At 45.5% G+C, this 22231-nt stretch overlaps 2 protein-coding genes across 2 annotated transcripts in view; one reads left to right on the top strand and one right to left on the bottom strand.

The window, feature by feature from the left end:
- Positions 1-13751, top strand: part of LOC136653860 (vomeronasal type-2 receptor 26-like) — a 29196-nt gene extending 15445 nt beyond the window's left edge. The window contains exons 4-5 of the mRNA XM_066630738.1: positions 8628-8855; positions 13536-13751. Of these exons, the coding sequence (XP_066486835.1) occupies positions 8628-8855; positions 13536-13751 (444 nt within the window). The remainder of the gene's footprint in view (positions 1-8627; positions 8856-13535) is intronic.
- A 7273-nt stretch (positions 13752-21024) lies between these two features.
- Positions 21025-21963, bottom strand: LOC136653859 (olfactory receptor 4Q3-like). Its single transcript, XM_066630737.1, has one exon. The coding sequence runs from the start codon at positions 21961-21963 to the stop codon at positions 21025-21027; it is 939 nt and encodes a 312-aa protein (XP_066486834.1).
- Between the last annotated feature and the right edge of the window lie 268 nt (positions 21964-22231).

The following is a 22231-nucleotide window of genomic DNA, read 5'->3' as shown; positions in this document are numbered from 1 at the left end:
AAAGTGGACCCCAGAAGCTGGTGGGGACAGGATCACAAAGAGGGGGGCATGTGGGGGAGGGGATAACATTGGGGATGGAAAGTTTTTTATCTTGGAAGGACGGAGATGAGTAGTGGAGCAATAGACTGAAGGATTACTATTGGGGGTTATTAAATGAATTGTGAGTTCTGGTGGAAATGGGGACTGGGAATAGGAGGAGGGGTGAGAATAACTCTGAGAAAGCTTTACTATGTCAAGTTTATAATAATCACAGATTAAAAAATGTTCTCGTAGGTTTTGCTTCCATGCAAGGTCTTTCAGGTCACACGGAATTCCTCCAGCTTGTTGATTAGGAGGAGGGGTTGCAAGTTAATGTGGGGCATTGCGGACTTTCTGTGTTGTTGGTGCCTGCCTTAGACGACTTTAAAAGTGGGTTCCAAACATTAATGGTGGACTACAGATCTATCCGTGGTTATTAACCATTCTGCCTACAGTGAACCTCCAGGTGCAGGGGCAGGATATCACCGAGTACTAGCTGCAGAGACTTTCAGACCCTGCTTGTGGGGAAATGTTCAATGCCTTTATTTTCTGACCTTGATGATTATTCATTTCATGTCATGACTCCTACTGAAAATAATTTTGTCATATACAGGGGGCGGTGTCAAAAATGTATGGGTCCCGGATGTCCAATGACCTAGCCATGCATCTGCTTATACTAATCACAGTCTCTGCATTGCCAGAAGGCCAAGGTGGCAGGTTCCAGTGATATCAAAAGAACTCCTGCTCCACAATTGACCCCGGTGTTTTATTTTTCGTGTCCTCCAATCAGCTTCACCACTTTCTGAGAAACGTTCGCTTCAACAATAACGCAGGCGAAGAAATATTCTTTGAAAATGGGGAACTGGCAACAGGTTTTGATATTGTCAACATAGTCACGTTCCTCATTCACTCTTTCCATAGAGTCAGGGTAGGAAAGAAGGACCCCTGGGCTCCTGAAGGAGAAGAGTTTGCTGTTAATGGAAGCGTCATTGTGTGGAAACAGAAGTTCGATCAGGTGGGAAGGATCTGAATGCATTTTCTGAGCTACAGTTGCATAGTTGTAGAGGAACTCAGAAGTACTCTTCAGTAGATGCCTGGGAATGCATGTTCCTGTACATGATGCACTTACTCTGAAGCAAGCCCTACGGTATTCACTGGGATTTACTCTGGGTCTGCCAGCCCTCTGTGGTTATAGTGATGCAAGAGAAACACCTAAAAATGTGGCTGACTTGTTATAACGTTTGTGCTTGTAGACTAGGATGAATAACATGGATAATATATGCCAAACTCTCATATATGCAGGCATATGTTATCCATGCTCTTTTGTCCCCTTGTTTGTCCATCTCTTCCCATGAATTTTCAGGCTGAATTGATTATGGTGATGAGAAGAGGTGGTATGTAAAGGAACTAAAGGAAAACATCTGGGGACTGAAGGATTCTATATGTAGAACAATATTGTAAAGACCCTCATTGAAACTAACTAGGACAGCCCACCTATGTAAACCGTCTTGAGTAATATCTGATGAGAAAGGCCTTATATAAATACAGGTGTGTGCCACTTAATGACAGGGACACATTCCCTGATCCCTGTTACGTGATTAGGTCATTAAGTGAACATTCAGTCCAATCTATTGCCTTTGTTGCATAAACAGACACCGCCTGCCAGACACCGCTGGCTGCACAGGCTACTGGAGACAGATGGCCTCTTCTTTGCATTAAGAGCCTCTCTGTTGTGTAGAAAGACACTCTGCTGCAGGCTACAGGAGATGCGATTGCCTCCTTAAGAGCACCTTCATTGCACTTTGACCACCGTCAAATAGGCGATCAGTCATGAAGTGAACCATTGTTAAGCGGCACATGCCTGTATAGAAGTAAATCAATACGTATAAGAGGTCAGAGGAGCTCATGAGCTGTGTGTCATAACTGTATTCTCGGGCAGAACAAACCAAACCAAACATCACAGCAATGAGAAAACAGTTGATTTCCATGCTAACCCTTTCTCCTTTGGGGTTTTTTGAAGATGCTGCCCCAATTGACATGTACTGAGAGCTGCCATCCTGGACAGACAAAGGTGGTGCACCAGGGGGAGCAGATCTGTTGCTATGATTGTGCTCAGTGCTCTGAAGGGAGGATTTCCAGCCAGCTGGGTGAGTGAAGAAGGTGATGCTCCATCCAATCGGTGTTCCAGAAGTTTGTGGAAATGAGCAGCTCAAAGGTCTTCCAGCCCAATCTTTTCTTTCCCAGCACTCAGAGGAACTGTGGTGTCCAGGAACTTTTGTCCCCTTCCCCCAAGGAATGTCTCAGGTCCCGCGATGGGGCTTCTCATGTTTGCACCAGCTATTTTGCTGGCACCGATGTGAGAACCTTCATGTCAAGCTATGAGGTCGGACACAGAGGATAGGATCTGGCGGAGGAGGCCTCAGAGATCATTATGCCTTGAAGAAACAGGCTGATGGCCAAGATGGGAGAAATAGTTAACGTGATACAGTGCTGGTCCTGACATATCATGAGAGCTTTATTGTAGCATCCTGGTGAACTGAATGAGCTATGAATCTGGATTTGCCTGGTGAGATTCTCCATTTACGTGACACATTCCCTCTCTGCCTTAGCTGCAAGTGGGCATACTAATAATTATTGAAACAACAGCACAATCCCATGCATGTATATGCAAAAGTACCATTAAGCTCAATGTGATGTACTCTCAGGGAAGTGTTTATAGGATGTCAATATGTTCCATTGAATTCAGTGGGACTTATTTCTGAGGCTAAGAGGCAAAGAAGGAAGGCCCATAGCCAGGGAGACAGACCAGGGACAGACTGCACTTGCTCCCAGTGTGGAAGGGATTGTCACTCCCGAATTGGCCTTTTCAGCCACTAGATGCTGTTCCAGAACCACCTTTCAGAGCGCGATACCATAGTCTTTCGAGACTGAAGGTTGCCAACAACAATATTTCTGAGTAGTCATGCACAGGGTTATGTGAGAGCAGCAGTTCATAAATATTTTGGTTTCTGGAACCCTTTACAGTCCTAAAAGGAGTCTCTGCATGTGTAGTGTCTCGGGTAGCCCCTGAGGACCTGTGCATTTACAGAGTGCTGCAGCACCAAAGGCCTTGCAGACATTTGAAAAGGTTTCTCAATGCAATCATCTTCCTGGTAATTATCTAAATCATTGCCTTCCGTTAGAGAACTCTCAGGGATAATCTGAAGCTACTTGCAACATTCATAACAAAAACAGTGGACTGTACCTCGGGAGCTGAGGATAAAATGTTCATTTAAGCTTTTGAAAAGCCAGCTACACGAGGCAGGTGTAGGGTATTCACTGCATACAGCCAGGTGTCTGTCACTTGAGTGTGAAGACCTCGTGTGAGAAACTTGGCAGTGGGGATTCGCTCAGCCCCTCTATGGTCATTTCTCCTCATGACTGATGATTGTGTTTATGGTGCCTCGTGTGTGGAAGTCACTGGAAATTGGTAGAATGCTGTGGGGCTGAGGTTCAGACATGCTGCTGTTCAGATGGTCAACAGTGCTGCTGCTACTGCTGCCTTATGGTGTCATCAACCACTGCCACTCCAGGGGGGGTTGGCAGAAGAGCAGCTATCCGTCTTCGGACATAACTATTGCTGTCTTTGCCTCTCTCGCAATTGTTGATCAGAAAGATCTCTCTTTTAAAGAAACTCCAGATGTGTCTTCCCAGAAAGGAAGGTAAGTTGGGTTGTGGTTTGGATTAAAATTCAGTGTTGTAAATATAGAAAAATTACTCAGGATTACATACTTTGGGACTGGTGGCAATAGGGGCAGAAGTGGTGGCATGAAGTTCAAGTTCACAAATGCAAACAGACCCCAGCAACTAGAGAACTGGAATGTCAAGATGAACACTAAATAATGTTATTGTTATTATTGTTATTGTTGTTATTAACACTAGGCTAGACCTCTTTCGATGAGCCATGCTCATTATCCTTGTGCAAAGAAGTTTTTTTGCAGGAAGGAACATAGCATTTGGTTATGTGAGCTGCAGCCGGTGCTCTAAAGTGGTTTTGCTAGTGGGTGTGCTTTTAAAGACACGTGGAACAGGAACACACATGGAGGAAAGCTAATAGGCATGCAGGTTTGAGTGTGCTGGTCAATGGCACAACTTAGTGGAATGACACACAAGACCTATGGGGCACAATGGTGACGGTGTAACAATAGATCACTTTTATTGTGGAGATAATAATGCAACAGCAAAAATGTGCAGTCAAAATACAAAGCAATACAGTGTATTGGATATTTTCAACCTTTTTCAGCTCATGGCACACTGTCAGGGGTGTAAAATTGTAAAGACTCACCATGGGTTCTTGGACAAGGCACACCCAGCTGCCTGTCAGATTTCCCACATCACCCAATGGCCTAATAAATGACTCTCCCCAAATGGCCATGGCACACATGCACACCCTGCGTGGCACACCAATGTGCCACTCACAGGGGTTGAAAATTGCTGCAGTGTATTCACTACTCACTCATACAACTCGGCATCATCATAAGCAGTTGCTAGGGCTGCAATCCCATAAACACTTACCACATGTTCCTATTATACGTTGAATTCTTGGGGCTGATCTCAGGCCTCCCCCTTAAAAGATTCCAACCTAGACAAGAGTCCTCGACTCAGACATGTCAAGGAGAACATGATGGAGGTGCTAATTGTGTCATCAACAAGGCTGCAAATGTGACAAGAAGCTAGAGAGGCTTAGTGAGTCACTGGCCAGGCTTGCCAAAGGTGATCTATCTGTATCTCCTACAGGAGTTTGAAGAGTTGCAGGAATCATGGGGCTAATTTGCCAAGACTACTGGCCCAGTGTGATCTGGGCCTTGGGCTGACTGCACTTGCAATCCTTCAGCCCAAGGCACAAATGGCTGGAGCCCCTGAACGCGGAAGGAGTGCAGATCCCATTCCAGAGCAGGTGGGTCAGCAGAGGAGGTGCTCCGAGGAAGGATCAGGCTGGGAGGCATGTCGAGCGTGAGCCTCCGTGACAGTGGTTGTGCCAGTATGCTAAGCCCCCAGACTGGGTCGAATGCTGTTGCTTGGAGCTACTCAGATCTATGACAGCAGCAAAGTTGGTTTCTTAAAAGCCAGAGAAGTTTAAAATGTAGAAGGAAACAGATCAAAAGAGGCAAAATGGATACTTGATTAGAGAGACACACTGTCCAATTCCATCCCCTGCCACTCTAAAAGGTGGAGGTGCACACTGCATGCTCTGGGGGAGCTTGAGGTTTCTGGTGGTGCACACACATTCACGCTCCATTGCATGCACTGTCACTGCTTCTGTAGTGGAGAGGGATTCCAGTGGCGGAACACTTGCTCCATCAACAGAAGGTGCCCATAGGATTAGGCCTTAGGGCTGCATGGCTATTCACATTGACATGGAAGTAAGCCCCATTGAACACAATGAGGAGACATGCATATGGTGGCAAAGTAGAGTCTTAGAGCTGGAAAGGACCTAAAGCGTCATCTAGTCCAAACCCCTGCCTGTAAGCAGGAAATCCTCTAGAGCATCTCCAAAATAAAACAAAACCAGTTTTTAATGAAACAATCCCTGCACTGTAAGGGGATCTGTTTGTCCCTTTCTACCCTTGAAGGGCATTAAGGCATGAGCAAAAAGCCGTTCCATGATAGAAACAAAACACGTTACCTCTCAAGCCAGCCTTCCCTTCTCAGGAGTTGGGGAACTGAGGCTCCACTTTCCTCATTGGCTTGTTCCAGGAGAAGAAAATGTCGTCCTGTTCAACCACCCATAGACTATGGGAAGATGAGTGGACACATCCAGCGGGCCAAGTGACCAGATCCCTTCTGACTTTTGTTCAGAAGGAACTAGTGTGATAGGGTTATATTATTTTCCATCTCTTTTTCTTGTTGGACCATCAAAGGTTGTTACCAGGAATTCCTTGCCTGTAACTGGACATAGAGAGAGTTAGAAAGTTCATAAAAGCAGAGCTGCATGTGGGGCCATCAACCTGATTTTAAGCACAAGTAAGGGCTATGCAAAGAGCATGAAGCATTCCCATTCTCCATACTGAATATGAACCAGAGCCTAAGACTACGTGATTGTCTCATTTCAGCATAATTCCGAAGAACTTCCAGCATCTCTTTGCCATGATGTTTGCCAGGTTCGAAATCGAGAAAGATGTCGACCTCTTGACTAACAAGACAATGAAATTTTTATTTATTCAAAACGCTTACAATGCCAGGGGGTCCTGTTTTGGAACTATGCGTCTCCTTTTCACAGATGAGGGGCATCCCCTTAATTACATCTGCAGCAAGGAAAAGGAGCTCATTGTCATCATCGGGGGGCTCATTCCTCAAAATTTGAAGCTGATGCCTCACATCTTAAATATCTACAGGATCCCACAGGTATGTATGTTTCATAATCAGGAGAAAGGTATGGCCACTAGGATTGCTAAGAGAGCAGACAATCTGGGCTACAACAAGTGCGGTCAGAAGACTCTGCTCTGCCCATTTAGCACATAGCTTGGAGTCAAATGTTAATCAAGTGTTGTACAAAAATGTCAAAAGTTTTTAAAAAACCACTTTAAGGAGGGAATAAATTGTACTGAATTAGCAGCAAATCTATGTGGGCAAAATATTTTCTCCAATAATAATAATAATAATAATAATAATAATAATAATAATAATAATAATAATAATAATAATAATAATAATAATAACAACAACAGTATTTATATACCACTTTTCAACTAAAGTTCACAAGTACCTTACCTTGAGGAGGCCTCCATGAAAGCCCCACATTGCAGGATGTAGTGCATAATCCAATGACAGCTGAATCAAAACTGGAAAGTTGGACAGGATTGGATCCTGAGAGCCCAAGCCTATGCCTGTCTACTCAGAAGTAAGTCCCATGATAGTCAATGACACCTGCTCCCAGGAAAGTGCGGAAAGGATTGTAGGCTGAATGACTAATCCTAATCCTCTTGGTCATCCTGCCCAAAACACTACACCCAAAATTGAGACTTCCACATTTTCCATACAGGATAAAGTACAAAAAGATCTACTATATAACCTGCCAGGCATGTGAGAGAGGACCTTTTTATTTAGGAATAATGGGAGATGTTTGTCTGCCCTAAAAAGCTCATTGCCTTTCCACTTAGCTCAATTATGGCTTCTTTGACTCTGCACTGAGTGACAGAACTCAGTGACAGAACCCTTCTCTCTACCAGATGGTCCCAAATACAAGATCTCAGTACACTGGGATTGTTCGACTGATTAGACACTTCAAATGGGACTGGATTGGCCTCCTCGTTTCAGACAATGACACTGGAGAAACATTTCTGAGGACTCTCCTTCCCAGGTTCCTCCAAAACAACATTTGTGTGGCTTTTACAGAAGTTCTTTCAGAACTAAAGACATTTGTGGAAGAGAACCAACCCTTTTATGACTGTTTGGAAGGAGTAAGATCTATTGTCTCTTTGTCCAGGAGTAACGTGATTGTTGTTCATGGAGATTCACAATCTATGGAGAGTTTGCGATTTGTTCTAGCACTGTATGAAAATGTAAGGCAAGACCCAACAGAGAAGGTTTGGATCATGACATCTCAGTGGGATTTTGCAACCGTATTAAACCCACTTTTATTCACACCCAAATCCTTCAATGGTACCTTGTCCTTCACACCCCACACAAAGGACGTGCCTGGATATGAAGACTTCCTTAAGGCAATAAATCCACATCAGCCTGCATTTTCTTTCTCATACGAGTTTTGGTCAATTGCATTTCGGTGTTCACTCCCCACGTTCAACTGCTATCTACCAAAGACAGGGAACTGCACTGGGGAGGAGAAGCTGAGCAGTCTCCCCAGTTCCATATTTGAAATGAAAATGTCTGATGAGAGCTACAGTATCTACAATGCTGCTCATGCTGTAGTGCATGCTCTACATTCCATGTACTCTTCAATATCCAGGCATAAGTTAAAGGGCACTGGAGGCACAGGGGATGTTTGGGCTGTTCAGCCATGGCAGGTAGGATTTTACTGTAAGCCTCTACTGTGTACATTCATGGATGGACTTGGATCCACTCTTGCAATGCAACTGGACTGAGCTAGAAGTGAGACAATATTTTCACTTTAGTTTGTCTAAGCCCGAGCCCGAGTCCTTTCCATTTGGAAAGGGACTTAATTTAGAGGAGCAATAGATTGAAGGATAACTTTTGGGGTTATTAAATGAATTTTGAATTCTGGTGGAAATGGGGACTGGGAATAGGAGGAGGGCTGAGAATAACTCTGAGAAAGTTTAACTATGCAAAGTTTATAATCATCACATACAAAAAAATGTTCTTGTGGGTTTTGCTTGTATGCAGTCTTTCAGGAAATGTTCACAGTATTTATTTTCTGGCCCTGATTATTATTCATTTCATGTCATGACTACTACTGAAAATAATTTTGTCATACAGGGGGAGGTGTCAAAAATGTATGAGCCCCGGGTGTCCAATGACCTAGCCATGCGCCTCCATGTATAATCAGAGTCTCTTCATTGCCAGAAGGTCAAGGTCACAGATTCCAGTGATTTCAAAAGAACTTCTGCTCAACCGTTTACCCCTAAGTATTATTTTTCTTTTTCTCCAATCAGCTTCACCACTTTCTGAGAAATGTTCGCTTCAACAACAGTGCGGGCGAAGAAATATTCTTTGATAAAAATGGGGAACTGGCAACAGGTTTTGATATCGTCAACACCATCACATTCCACAATCTATCTTTCCATAGAGTCAGGGTAGGAAAGATGGACTCCTGGGCTCCTGAAGGAGAAGAGTTTGCCGTTAATGGAAGCGCCATTGTGTGGAATCAGAAGTTTGAGCAGGTGGGAAGGATCTTGTATGTATTTCCTGAGCTATAGTTCCATAATTGCAGAAGAACATGGAAGTACTCTTCAGCAGATGTCTGGGAATTCATATTCCTGTGCATGCTGCACTTACTCTGAAGCAAGCCCTATGGCATTCACTGGGATTTACTCTGGATCTGTCAGACTTCTGTGGTTATCATAACAGTGATGCAAGAATAACACGGACAAATGGGGCAGGCTTGTTATAATGAATAACATTAGAATAGGATGTAGAATAGGATGAATAACCATGGATAATACATGCAAAGCTCATGCATGCCCAGGCATATGATATCTATGCTCTTTTGTCTTTGTGTTTATCCATATCTTCCTATGAATTGTGAGGCTGAATTGAATATGGTGAAGAGGTGGTACGTCAGGTAAGTAACCATGGAAGGAAAACATCTGGATTCATACATAGAACAATATTGTAAAGACACTTATTGGGTCTACAGCCTGCCTACGTAAACCACCTTCAGTAATATCTGGCAAGAAGCATATATAAATATAGAAGTAAATCAATCGGAATACGAGGTTAGGGGAGCACATGTCAAATATAGATGTGACTTATATGTCATTAATGTATTCTCTTGCAAAACAAACCAAACATTATAGCAATGAGAAAACAGTTGATTTCCATATTAAACCACTTTCCTTTGGGTTTTTTGAAGATGCTGCCCCGATCGACATGTACTGAGAGCTGCCATCCTGGACAGACAAAGGTGGTACGCCAGGGGGAGCAGATCTGTTGCTATGATTGTGCTCAGTGCTCTGAAGGGAGGATTTCCAGCCAGCTGGGTAAGTGAAGAAGGTGATGCTCCATCCAATCGGTGTTCCAGAAGTTTGTGGAAATGAGCTGCTCAAAGGTCTTCCAGCCCAATCTTTTCTTTCCCAGCACTCAGAGGAACTGTGGCGTCCAGGAACTTTTGTCCCCTTCCCCCGAGGAATGTCTCAGGTCCTGCTATGGGGCTTCTCATGTTTGCACCAGCTATTTTGATGGCACCGATGTGAGAACCTTCATGTCAAGCTATTAGGTCATACACAGAGGATAGAATCTGGTGGTGGAGGCCTCTGCCGCTCCCACTCCCCTCCCACCCCATCTCTTCCCCAATTCCCCCGCTCAGAATAGAATCTCAAAACCGAAAGGCCATACCACTATCTGGTGGTCCCACTTATATCCACACAGTCACATGGCATTCTTCATCCAGAACTACCTACTCCAAGGGTGCCGTAAATGTGCTTTACGACATATTTACAGCACCCAGTGCCAGCACTGGAGCTCAGCACCGGTGCTATGAACCTTTAGGATTGGACCCTTAGGGTTCAATCCTCAATTCATCATACTGATGCAATCAGTAAAGCAACAATTCAGCAGAAAGTATGGCCCAGTCCTATGGGACTGTTATGACAGTGGGACAGGTGTCTACCGTTTTCATAGGCCCAGTGATGGCGTGAAGCTGGTGCCACCACTGGGCCAAACCAAGCATCTGCTTCAAAGCAGCTGCAGATCTGGAACCACATTGCTGCAGATGCCGGTAAGTCAGAAGTGGGGCATGTTGTGGATGAGGAGAGATCAGGCCAGGGAAGAGAGGAGGTGGATCTTGGTGGCAGCAACATGCACCAGGCTCTAATCCTTGAACCTTGCCTCGGAATACTCCCTGACTCTCCTCGGAAGTGCATCAGCAAAATGGAGGAGGAGACCTACAGGTGACTAGGCAGCCTATACACAACTCTGCTGGCCTGCAATTTGCCCCCCATGATGCCAGTTTTACTGAGGGTTGACATTCAAAGGATACCTGGATGTTTTATAAACATGGATGGATGCAAAGAAAAATTTAAGTGAGTGATTTCTTTTGTATGTATTAATTAGCACACTTCATCCTATGATTGACTGCACTGTTGCCAGACAGGCTCAGGTGACACAAATGCACTTTGAACTGTTGAATCCCTGCATGTTTCTTTTAGATGCAGATCATTGCAGTGACTGCCCAGAGGACCAGCATCCAAGCGGGAACCAGGATCACTGTATCCCCAAAGCCATCACTTTTTTGTCCTATGAAGAGCCCTTGGGAATCGTTCTGGCTTCTTCTGCTCTGCTGCTCTCCACCATCACACTTGTGCTCGTGTGGAGCTTCATTCAGCACAGGAACACCCCCATTGTCAAAGCCAACAACTGGAACATCACCTGTGCCCTGCTGTTCTTCCTGCTGTGTTGCTTCCTCTGCACATTTCTGTTCATTGGCCAGCCCAGAAAGGCATCCTGCATTCTCCAGCAGACGTTGTTTGCCATCACCTTCACTGGGGCAGTTTCTTCAGTGTTGGCCAAAACCCTCACTGTGGTCCTGGCCTTCATGGCCACCAGACCAGCCAACAGGATGAGGAAATGGTTAGGGAAGAGATTGGCCATGTCCGTCATTGTGGTGTGTTGTCTGAATCAAACTGGCCTCTGTGCAGCGTGGCTGGCAGTGTCTCCCCCCTTCCCAGAGCTTGACGTGCACTCCCTGATAGGTCAGATCATAGTGCAGTGCAATGAAGGCTCAGCGTTCATGTTCTCCATTGTTCTGGGCTACATGGGATTCCTGGCCCTTGTCAGTGTTTTGGTGGCTTTTTTGGCCAGAAGGCTGCCTGATACTTTCAATGAGGCCAAGCTGATCACCTTCAGCATGTTAGTCTTTTGCAGTGTTTGGGTGTCCTTTGTGCCAGCCTACCTGAGCACCAAGGGGAAGTACATGGTGGCCGTGGAGGTCTTCTCCATCTTGGTCTCTAGTGCTGGATTGTTGGGTTTCATCTTTCTCCCCAAATTCTTCATTATTGTGTTGAGGCCCCAGCTGAACACCAAAGAGAACTTAGTAAGGAAAAAGAACTTTGTTACCTGACTGAATTGCTTGAGTACCTTCGTCCATAGCATTGTGCATGAACCCCTTGAGATATGTCCATTGTTTTATAGAAACTCGTGTGACTTCCTTCTCTATTCCCAACTGTTCCTCTTGGACATAATCCTGAGATTCATTTCAACTTTCACCAATCTGACATTTCAGGGTCCATCTAATTTCTCATTCCTTCCTTCTCCTCCAAAGTGCAATCATCTACTTTAGTTATCCTAAGCTGTCTGTAACTGCTCAAAAAATAATAAATGATTATGATGATGGTGAACTGCTTCTTTAAATTGATTGATTGATTGATTGATTGACAGCCTTCATGTTCTCCAGCACCAAGGGGAAATACATGGTTGCCGTGGAGGTCTCCATCTTGGTCTCTATTGCTGGATTGTTGGGTTTCATCTTTCTCCCCAAATTCTACATTATTGTGGTGAAATCTGAGCTGAACACCAGGGAGCAGATTATAAGGAAAAATAAATTTGGTACCTGGCTGGCCTTCAATTTTCTTTTCATACTTCTGCTCCCTTTCAAGTTTGTGCCTTGCAATTTTGTGCAATATTAACTTGTATTATATTTGTATTGCATTTAGCAGGTTGAAACCAGTGAGAATATATAATAAATGAGGGTGAATTCACTCATTTTTCTCCCAGGTGCAGTAAAATGTGTTCACTGTTGATCCCTTCAGGAGATGAGTCTTAGATATCCTTCTGTCATGCACCTGACACTGACATCTGACCTGACAATAGAGAAAGAGATTTCTATCCAGTAATGCAGGACGTTGAGGTGGTGCAACATTTGTGCCATCACAATTTCACTTATGGCAGTGGATAGCTAAATGGCACCCATTTAGGACCAGGGATGAGTGATCACGGGCCCTCAGGTCACAAACAAAGGTGTCTTGATGAGCTCACTCCACAAAAGTTCTCACAGGATTCTAGGGAAAGAACAGGTCTAGATTTTGGGTCATAGGAAACTTGATGTATTTCCTGTGACACTGAGCTCCAGGTGACATTGGTTCATTCCTTCCCAGTCGGAAATGTGATGTTTTAGTTGACCAACAGCCTCAAAATCTCAATGAGTCTTGGATGGCTCTTTTCCACCTGCTTTCTACACCAGTATAACATGTCTGTCAACACCCCCCCCCCCCAAAGTTATCTTCAATACACAGGTTATTCTGAATCCACTGAATTCCCCATGGGGGGGAACAGACACACAACCACTTGCTACAGATCAGACAAACATATTTTCTTTACCCCTGCAGATAGTCAAAAAAGTTCTGGTCTGCAATGACCTTACCTATAATCATAATAATCCCTGCCTTCAGCTCCTGAAGCACCAGGGGCAGACAGCAGCCACTTAAGGATCTTGTAACTAAAACCCTTGAATTCTCCTTGGGAGCTGGTGATCTGCTTCAATCCCTTTATAAAGCCTCTCTTCAAAACAATGTGCATCATGTAGATTTAAGAGGCTAAGCCTGCAATCCTAACCACACTTTCCTGAGAGGAAGCCCCATTGAACAAAACAGAACATACTTCTGAGTAGACCTGGTTAGGATTGTGCCCTAGCTGAAGCTAACCTTCCTCAGTGGATGTCAGAGAGTCAGACATGGTTTAAAGGCCCTGTTTCCCTCACCCCTTTGGCTGTCAAGGTTGGTTCCATAGTTTTGTTTCTTTGTTTGCAAAGGCCGATGGTTGTGTGGCCCCAGCACTGCAAGTGTCCGTGTCACCTTGAAAGTCTTTGAGCGCAATTGAGACTGAGACCAAGATATGCTCCTGTTCAGGCTGTTCTCATTGCTGCTGCTGCTGCTTTTGCTTCTGCCCATGTTGTCAGCAAGAACTCTAAATCCAGTTGGGGTCTGCTGCCCGACATTCAACACAGCCTCCAAGATTCTTCTTACGATGATCTTGTCATTGGTGAATTTGTCCCCCTCCGTGTTGCTGAACTGAAGGAGGTTTCTTTCAGCAAAGCTCCGGATGTGTCTTCACTGGAGGCTTAGTAAGTAGCTCTCTTATGCTTGAAAGATATACCAAGGGCCGTATTGGCAGTCTGGTTCTCCTGCTTCCCATGTATGGTTGGGTGGTCATAGCCCTGTGAGCATCCGTGTCACCACAAATGTCTTTGAGTGCAGTTTGGATGGTGGCCTCCTTTTTTCAGCCCCATCCATGCAGCTCTGTGTGTTCATTTTAATTCTCCTAGTTGCCCTGATAAGTAGCCTGGAGTCCCTGTGGTTTCTCTGAGTTGATGGGGAGAGCTTTGTCACTAATAATAGATTTGGGTCTGGGCTACTGGTATCCAAACACAACCCTGTAGTATCTGCTTCATGCTGGATTCCTACAGTTTTTCTCTTTCTTTGAGTGGGAGGCAGAAACATCCCCAATTATTGAGTTGAACTGATAATTTGCTCTTCATTAAAACCAAGGCACAATGGGGACGGTGCTGACTGCTGTTCAGTCCCAAATGGGATAATTACAAATGAATAAGGTTTTGAAGTTCTCCTAAACAACAGAACTTTAGAGGGTCTGTACTTTTTTTCCAGTGCTTTGTCTACATCAGCAGAAGTCGATGCACTTCATCCATCTAAATCAGTGGTGTCCAAACTTTTTGGCAGGAGGACCACATCATCTGTCTGACACTGTGTCTGACACTGAGACAAGTCTTAATGGGGACACTTTCTGAGTCACCTGGAGCGTTTTCATGACTCGAAAAGACTCGAGTCACAAGTCTTTTTGATACATGTGTCAGGTGCAAAAAAAGGCTGATGCTGGTGTGTGTGTGTGTGTGTGTGAGAGAGAGAGAGAGAGAGAGAGTTCTCTTTAAACATTCTCCTGACGTCCCTGCCCATCTGTAAACAAGGTGGGAGGGGATGGGACGGACTGTGTGAGAGTGGAGACAGAAGCGGCAAGAGGGAGGAGGGTCATGTGCAGCAGCTGAGAGGCTTACCAGGACAACCCAATCCTTTGCAGCTGTACTCAGAAGTAGTTCCACTGTAGTTGGGCATTCAATGGGGCTTCCTCCCCACAAGTAACAACGGAGCTCACAGCAGCCATGCAATTGGAAAGCATGATCTCTATGAATCTCCCCTACCCCACTTCCCTGCCTCCTTTTTCCCTAGGCTTATTCAACCAGTCCTAAGACAAGAACCCCCTTTAGTTCCTCCTCTTGATCTCCCTCATTCAAAGAAACAAATCAGACCTCCCATCCTTCATCTTCATCAGTTCCTTCTTATTAGAGATTCCAATTAGAATCCAATTCCAATTCCTATTAGAGATTCCAATGTGCGGCGGCAGTAAAGAAGGCCAATTCTATGCTTGGGATCATTAGAAAAGGTATTGAGAACAAAATGGCTAATATTACAATGCCATTGTACAAATCGATGGTAAGGCCACACCTGGAGTATTGTGCCCAGTTCTGGTTGCCACATCTCAAAAAGGATATAGTGGAAATGGAAAAGGTGCAAAAGAGAGCGACTAAGATGATTACGGGGCTGGGGCACCTTCCTTATGAGGAAAGGCTACGGCGTTTGGGCCTCTTCAGCCTAGAAAAGAGGTGCCTGAGGGGGGACATGATTGAGACATACAAAATTATGCATGGGAAGTTTAAAGTGGATAGAGAGATGCTCTTTACACTCTCACATAACACCAGAACCAGGGGACATCCACTAAAATTGAGTGTTGGGAGGGTTAGGACAGACAAAAGAAAATATTTCTTTACTCAGCGTGTGGTCGGTCTGTGGAACTCCTTGCCACAGGATGTGGTGATGGCATCTGGGCTGGATGCCTTTAAAAGGGGATTGGACAAGTTTCTGGAGGAAAAATCCATTATGGGTTACAAGCCATGATGTATATGTGCAATGTCCTGATTTTAGAAATGGGCTATGTCAGAATGCCAATGCAAGGGAGGGCACCAGGATGCAGGTCTCTTGTTATCTGGTGTGCTCCCTGGGCCGCTGTGGGATACAGGAAGCTGGACTAGATGGGCCTATGGCCCTGATCCAGTGGGATCCTGATCGAATGCAAAAGCTAATATTAACCCTTCCCTGCCTCCTGGCTGGAACTTCCCTGCTGCTCGCTCAGCCTGAATGATGGCCCCACAAGGATTTTTCATGCCGCTAAAACAGTAAGCAAGCATACCCAGTCAGACTTGAGTCTGCATGCGTAGGGATGAGTGCCGAGTTAAGGGGCCCTTGACTCAAGCGTTTTGTGGAATCTTCCATGTGCGTGACTTGAGTGTACATGAGTCAGTGAAAAACGCTGATTTTTGCGACTCAGACTTGAGTCACTTACTCGAGTTCCCATCCCTGGAAGAAACTATGTACCCCACCTTGAGCTCCATGGAGGAAGGGAGGTGTAAAAATGTGGAAAAAAAAATTAAATGGATGGTGCAAGAAAGGGAAGTGAGGTAGAGATGGTGATTTGCTTAAGGGCATCCATTGAGTTTCACACCTGAAACACAGATATGCATTTGCATTCTTTGTGTTCATGCTGCATTTGACCATGAGGTCTGGAAACAGCTTTTACTGGAGTAAAAGTGTGGAACATGGATGGGGCTCTCTGGCATTATAAGCAGAATCAGTCTCTGAGATGTGGATTCCCAGAGCCCAGTCATTGGGGAGGTGCTCCTTATTGTCTACATATATTTGAGTGTGTGTGTGTGGGGGGGGGGGTGGATGGGAGATCTGGTTCTCTGCAAGAGTTGAGTTACATTAATTGAATGAAAGATTGTTATAGGAATGAGTCACGCAGGACATTTTCTGCCTCATTTCTACAACCACCTTCACATCCTCCTGCTGAGGCCCCAAATTGGGGACTGCATTTCCTTTGGCACTCTTGTGAATGAGAGCTGCCAGCCTCTGTCATTCACTGAGTGCTAAATAGTGGCAGAACTCACATGAAACTTCCGCCTGAGATCAAGGAGAGCCCCAATGAGTACGCAGAATGGGGTTCCTTTGTGCCAGTATTAAAATGCAGTGTGGGGGATTTTTGCAGGAGCTTGCCCAAGGCTTTACAGGCTCTGTTGAATCACTTTGGCTGCAGCAGAGTTTGGGGTTTAAATGAAACAAATGCACACATTCAAATATATTATCTATAAACATTTGGTTTCATTTATTCTCTGCTCTTTCTCCAGAAAGTTTAGACCTAACATCTCAGCTCTGTTCCCTTGACCAAATGGAAATCCTCAACATGGAAAGGGAAGGCCAGGATTGTGCCTACAGGCCTCACCTCCATCCATTCATTAGTTCTTCAGCACAAAGCCAACATATGTTCGGTTGGGGGGAACAAGGCTATAATTGCACAGAAGCTTCCCCATCCAGGCCCTGTGCAGCTCAGACCTGCAGCATCTACAACAAAACTACATTATGGGCCTGGGATAGAAATGGCTCACCTGTAGACACCTTTTGCTTTAGACACTTTGGCTGTCCAAGCAACAGAAGCATGGAAAGCTTCTCCAGAAAAGGAAGGGACTTTTCCCTCCAGGGATTCTATCTGTGGACCCGTGGAACTCTCCTGTGACCCTATTGCCACATTTCAGCTACATGGATGTGCAGAAGAAGCACATTCAAGATTACCTGTCAAAGCTGAGCTGCGGGTCATCATCAAGTCATCCCCACTGAGGTCAAGCTAATGGTCAGTAAAGACCATCAATCCTTAGGCAAAGTCCCAGACTGAGTGAGAAAGGCATCTTCCTGTTGAGAAGAACCAGTGACCAGCCAGGGTGTGCAAAGCACTGAAGCATCTGATACTGCTTCACTGCCCATGGAGATGCTCCAGTCTGTAGTCTCACCTTCCCTCCATCACCCTCTGCCACCTCCTTCACCTCTGTCTTTCAGCCAAAGACAGCCTCTGTTCAATTGTGTTTTACAATTGTTTGCTTAAGACTTTCCCAGGCCAATATGCGGGCTGCAAGTGCCAGCATCGAATGTCATAGCCCCGCAGCTCCCCACTGACCAGCCTTCCTTTTCAGCTGGGTCACCTGAATAGGGCACCTACTATACATTTCACCTCTGCCCTCTTTAGGGTTTCCACTATGTGGTTAGGTATACTTCCAAATATCTGGGCCCATAGCTACCTCTCTCCATGCTAGTGGCTCTATATTTGTTTGTTTTGTTTGTTTTTGAAAGGATTTTTTCAAACTCTGCTTTTCAACCACTTTGGTACCCAGAACATCTCCCAGTCAAAGTAACATTGCTGTAAAACCAGTAAGATAGTTCCAAAAGACTAGGAAGCAGAGGATTACAAATGAAATCATTTATTGACTCAACAAGGTCCAAGAATTTAATGCGGTTTTTTAAAATCTTGGGCACTTACATCTGAAAGGAAAATTACATGGGTGCCTGATGTTCTGTAATGGGGCATCCCCATTGAAAATCTCCGCTTTCGCCCCAGAGCCACTAAGAGGATTTTATCAGGGATTCAAAATTTCTTTGGAGGCTCTTCAAATGTGAATTTGGCTCCCAGGCCCCCTTTTGAACCTGGGTCCAGATTTGATGGACCCCTGCATGCTTCTCTCAGAGGACCTGACTCACCTTGCCACAGATACTCCCAGCAAGACAGCTACCTGAATATAGGTTCCTAAGATTGCAGATGGTCCTTGTACATTTCCTTGGCCACCAGACCACTGTTAGAGCTGTGCTATAGGCAGCCATCAAATGGAGCCAGGAGCCAGGAACCAAGGACCACAAGAAAGAATCCTTGTCCAAGCAAAGTCCCAGCCTGATCAGGAAGCCATTGAGGAGGACAATGGAAGCCTTCCTGTGGAGGACAGCCAATGGCCATCCTGTGTGGGATTGCTTGGGAATATATCATTGCCTAGGGCAGTGTTTCTCAAACTGTGGATCGGGACCCAATAGGTGCTCACAATCCAATTTCAGGTGGGTCCCCATTCATTTTAATATTTTATTTTTAATATATTAGATTTGATGCTACCATGGTATGTGATTGCATTTGAGAAATGTTACAGATCTGTACCTTGAACAGGCTACGATATATATGCTTTTAACAATATAGTAAATGGAACTTACTCCTGGATAAGTGTGGGTAGGATTGCAGCCTAGGATTGTTGAAAATTGCCCTGCTTGAGGACATCACTTCCAGTCATGACATCACTTCCGGTGGGTCCTGACAAATTTTCATTCTAAAAGTGGGTCCCAGTGCTAAAAGTTTGAGAACCACTGGACTAGGAAGATGATCCAACCTGTACCACTGTCGGCTCACCACACAAGGCACCTGCACATTGCTGGCTCTCACCCTGGCAGTTCCAGCTGATCACAATATCCTCATCAACTATTTATCATGTGATTATAAATAATTATTCCTGAATCATCTTTCTTCAATAAGCAAGCAAACAATTAAACCTCTCCTTCCCATTTTTAGACCAGCACTGCAGCTTTCCCTCACAGGATCTGTGACCCAGTTATGCCAAAGGGGCTCCTTATGTGAAAGATTGGGGGTTCAAGAGGGCCACAAATGACCCCCGGGCAAGGATTTGGGCACCTCTGATCTAAATTGTATCCCACCCATCCTTGGTGTGTAAAACTACCCAGAAAGCTAAGCTAGCTGAGAGAAAGAAACTGGCCCAAAGTCCCCTAGCTGAGCAAGAATTTGAATCTAAGACCCCAGTCCTCATAAATCCTTGGCTTAGGTTTCCTTTGCTACATCAGAACGCAGCTCTGCTGTCATTAGTGCTCATCCTGTGGCAAGCACAGTGAACTGCAGATTTTAGCATCCTCTGGGATTTCCAGATAACTGTGAAAGAGTAGGGCAGCCTGATCCTAAGCTTCCCAGTGCTACAGGCTACAGTGGCGCTGAAATGGCCACCACCATATCCTGCAGGGCCAAGGAAGCCACTGGAGGTCTCCTCGTGGGAAGGGGACATTTCACCCCTTACCCTTAGCAAAGCCCCAGCCCCCGCAATGCGGTTACTTGAGTCTATGTCAGATAAATCACTGGTGCAGACTTCAGAAGCCCCACGTCAGGCTTTCGAGACAGAGCAGAGGATACTGCAGAGGAGGCCTCCACCAGTCCAACCCCCCTCCTGGGTCGGTCCCTCCACCGTTTCGCCCTCTCCCACCCTCTTCCGCCCAGGAATGCTTCCCCCACACCCTCCCACCATCCTCTCCATGCCATCCAGCGCTTACCTGATTGACGGTGGCAGCTGGGCCTTCCTTCGTGGCCCTGGCAGGGTGACGCAGGCCTCCCTGCTGGTGCCACTTACTCAAAGGGTGCTACAAACATGCTTTGCAACAGGTTTGTGACACCTAGCTCTGGTGGTACGAGTGTACCACCAACACACAAGCCCATAGGCTTCGGCCCTGAGACAGCAGAAGACCATCTAAAAGAGTATGTACCTCTTACTCAAGTGTGCCCTGTCCATGTACTCTCCCTGCCTCCACTCACTGGAACATTACATTAATTATCTCTTGCTAGGAACTCCTTCAATTCATGTGTCAGCCTGGGCGCCTGCCAGCCTACTTCCTGGTGCTCCTACTATTGCTGTACAGGTCAGCTTGATCACTTATGGGATGTACAGTGCAATCCTAACCCCCAGGATAGTCCAGCACAAGTCACTTGTGCTGATCGGGGGGTGTCACAAACATGCTGTAAGGCACGTCTGCACCAACTTTAGAGTCAGAGAGGCTAGCGCAAGGAGTTGCGTTGGCCTCCCCCTACGGGATCCAGGCCTGGCAGGGTAAGTTTGTGTTGGTTGAGCTCGGAGTCGGGGGGCGGGTGTGGGGAGGCCAGGGAAAAGGCGAGGAGGAGGTGTTTTGGGGGGAGGGAGGGTGGTGGGCATTCCCGGGCTGGGCAGGCGGGGAGCGGGAGGCAGACCATTCCCGGATGGCGAGAAGCAGCCTGTTCAGAGGCTTTCATCATCAATCATTGCAGTATGCCTGGGATGATGAGAACTCAAGGGAGAGAAAGATTTTGCTTCCCCTAGAACTGGGTGAAGAGTTTCCAGGATATTATATTGCATATGACACTGGGTACACAATCCACTCTGATGCTGCTGTATTTGCAAGTGTTGTACATGCTTTGGACAACAAATAATGAAATTGTTTGTGTAGGTTCAAAATCATATAACAATGAATCATAGACTTTTGAAATAATTTAGCATGATACACTCAGTAATAACATTTCATATTGAATCATATTGCAAGATAATATCTACCAGCAAACTATCATCAGTCGCTGAAAAAATAAAGCAATAAAATTACTTGCAAATAATTCATTTAGGGCCCAAATGCACAGCAATGCATTTGTTAGGGAAAGGAAAGTTCACTTCCTCTGAGGAAACAGGAGCCTTCTACAATTGTTTTTCAACTTCCCCATGGCTCCTTTCACCTCTTGGTTTCTCAGAGTGTAGATCAGAGGATTGAGGGCAGGGGTGACCACCATGTAGAATACGGAGGCCATTTTGTCCACCTGGGAGTTGGAGGAGGGCTTCATGTACACAAAGAAAATGGGTCCATAGAAGAGACCAACTACCATCAGATGAGAGCTGCAGGTGGACAGAGCCTTACTACCACCTTTCCCAAAACGACTACAGATGGCGGCCAGGATGGTGGCATATGAAACAAGCAAGAGCAGAAAGGAGGGTACAGCTGCTAGCCCATTACTTACTATCAAGACTATCTCATCAGCATAGGTTTCTGAACAGGCCAGCTTAATTACCTGTGGGATGTCACAATAGAAATTATCCAAGACATTCGCTCCACAATATGGTAATGGGGCCATGACCACTACTTGGACAATGCCGTGAATGAGTCCTCCTATCCAGCAAAATATGAGGAGACTGAAGCAACATTGTTGGTTCATGATGGTTGTGTATCTTAGTGGGTGGCAGATGGCCACATAGCGATCATAGGCCATGACAGTGAGGAGGAAAGCTTCTGAACCTCCAAAGAAGTGTTGGCTACATATCTGGGCCATGCAACCTCCAAAAGAAATGGTTCCGCCACTGTTCAACAGGTCAATCACTAGTTTTGGGGATGCTATAGAGCCCAATGACATATCAAGGAGGGACAGATTTGCAAGGAACAAATACATGGGGCACTGAAAGAGCCTGGACTCAGTCCACACCGTCAATATGATAAGCGTGTTTCCCAGGAGGATGGTGATGTAGCAGGTCATGACCAGAGTTAGAAGGATGAACTGAGCAGAGCGAGAGCAGGAGAAGTCCAGGAAGACAAACATTGTAACTGTGGACTCATTCATCTTGACGGCTGCTTCTACTCTGGTGGAACACTGTTCACACTTGCAGGTCCAGCTCACCTCACAAAACCTAGTAGCTTCCCCTTCTGGAGTTATGAATCAAGTTCTTACTCTTACTTTCAAGAACAAGATTCTTATTTCCTTGTTCGAATCCCTGCTTTGCAATGAAATTTGGTGAACCTTGGCCAGTAACAGTTTTATGAATGCCCCACTGATTGCTTGCAGCTGTGAAGCAGAAGCCTTGCTATTTGAAATCATTTCACCATACACT

This window comes from Tiliqua scincoides, chromosome 5 (assembly GCF_035046505.1).
Source record: "Tiliqua scincoides isolate rTilSci1 chromosome 5, rTilSci1.hap2, whole genome shotgun sequence".
Classification (NCBI taxonomy): Eukaryota; Metazoa; Chordata; class Lepidosauria; order Squamata; family Scincidae; genus Tiliqua; species Tiliqua scincoides.
Note: the sequence above shows the minus strand (reverse complement) of the source record. Positions and strands in the feature narration are given on the sequence as shown.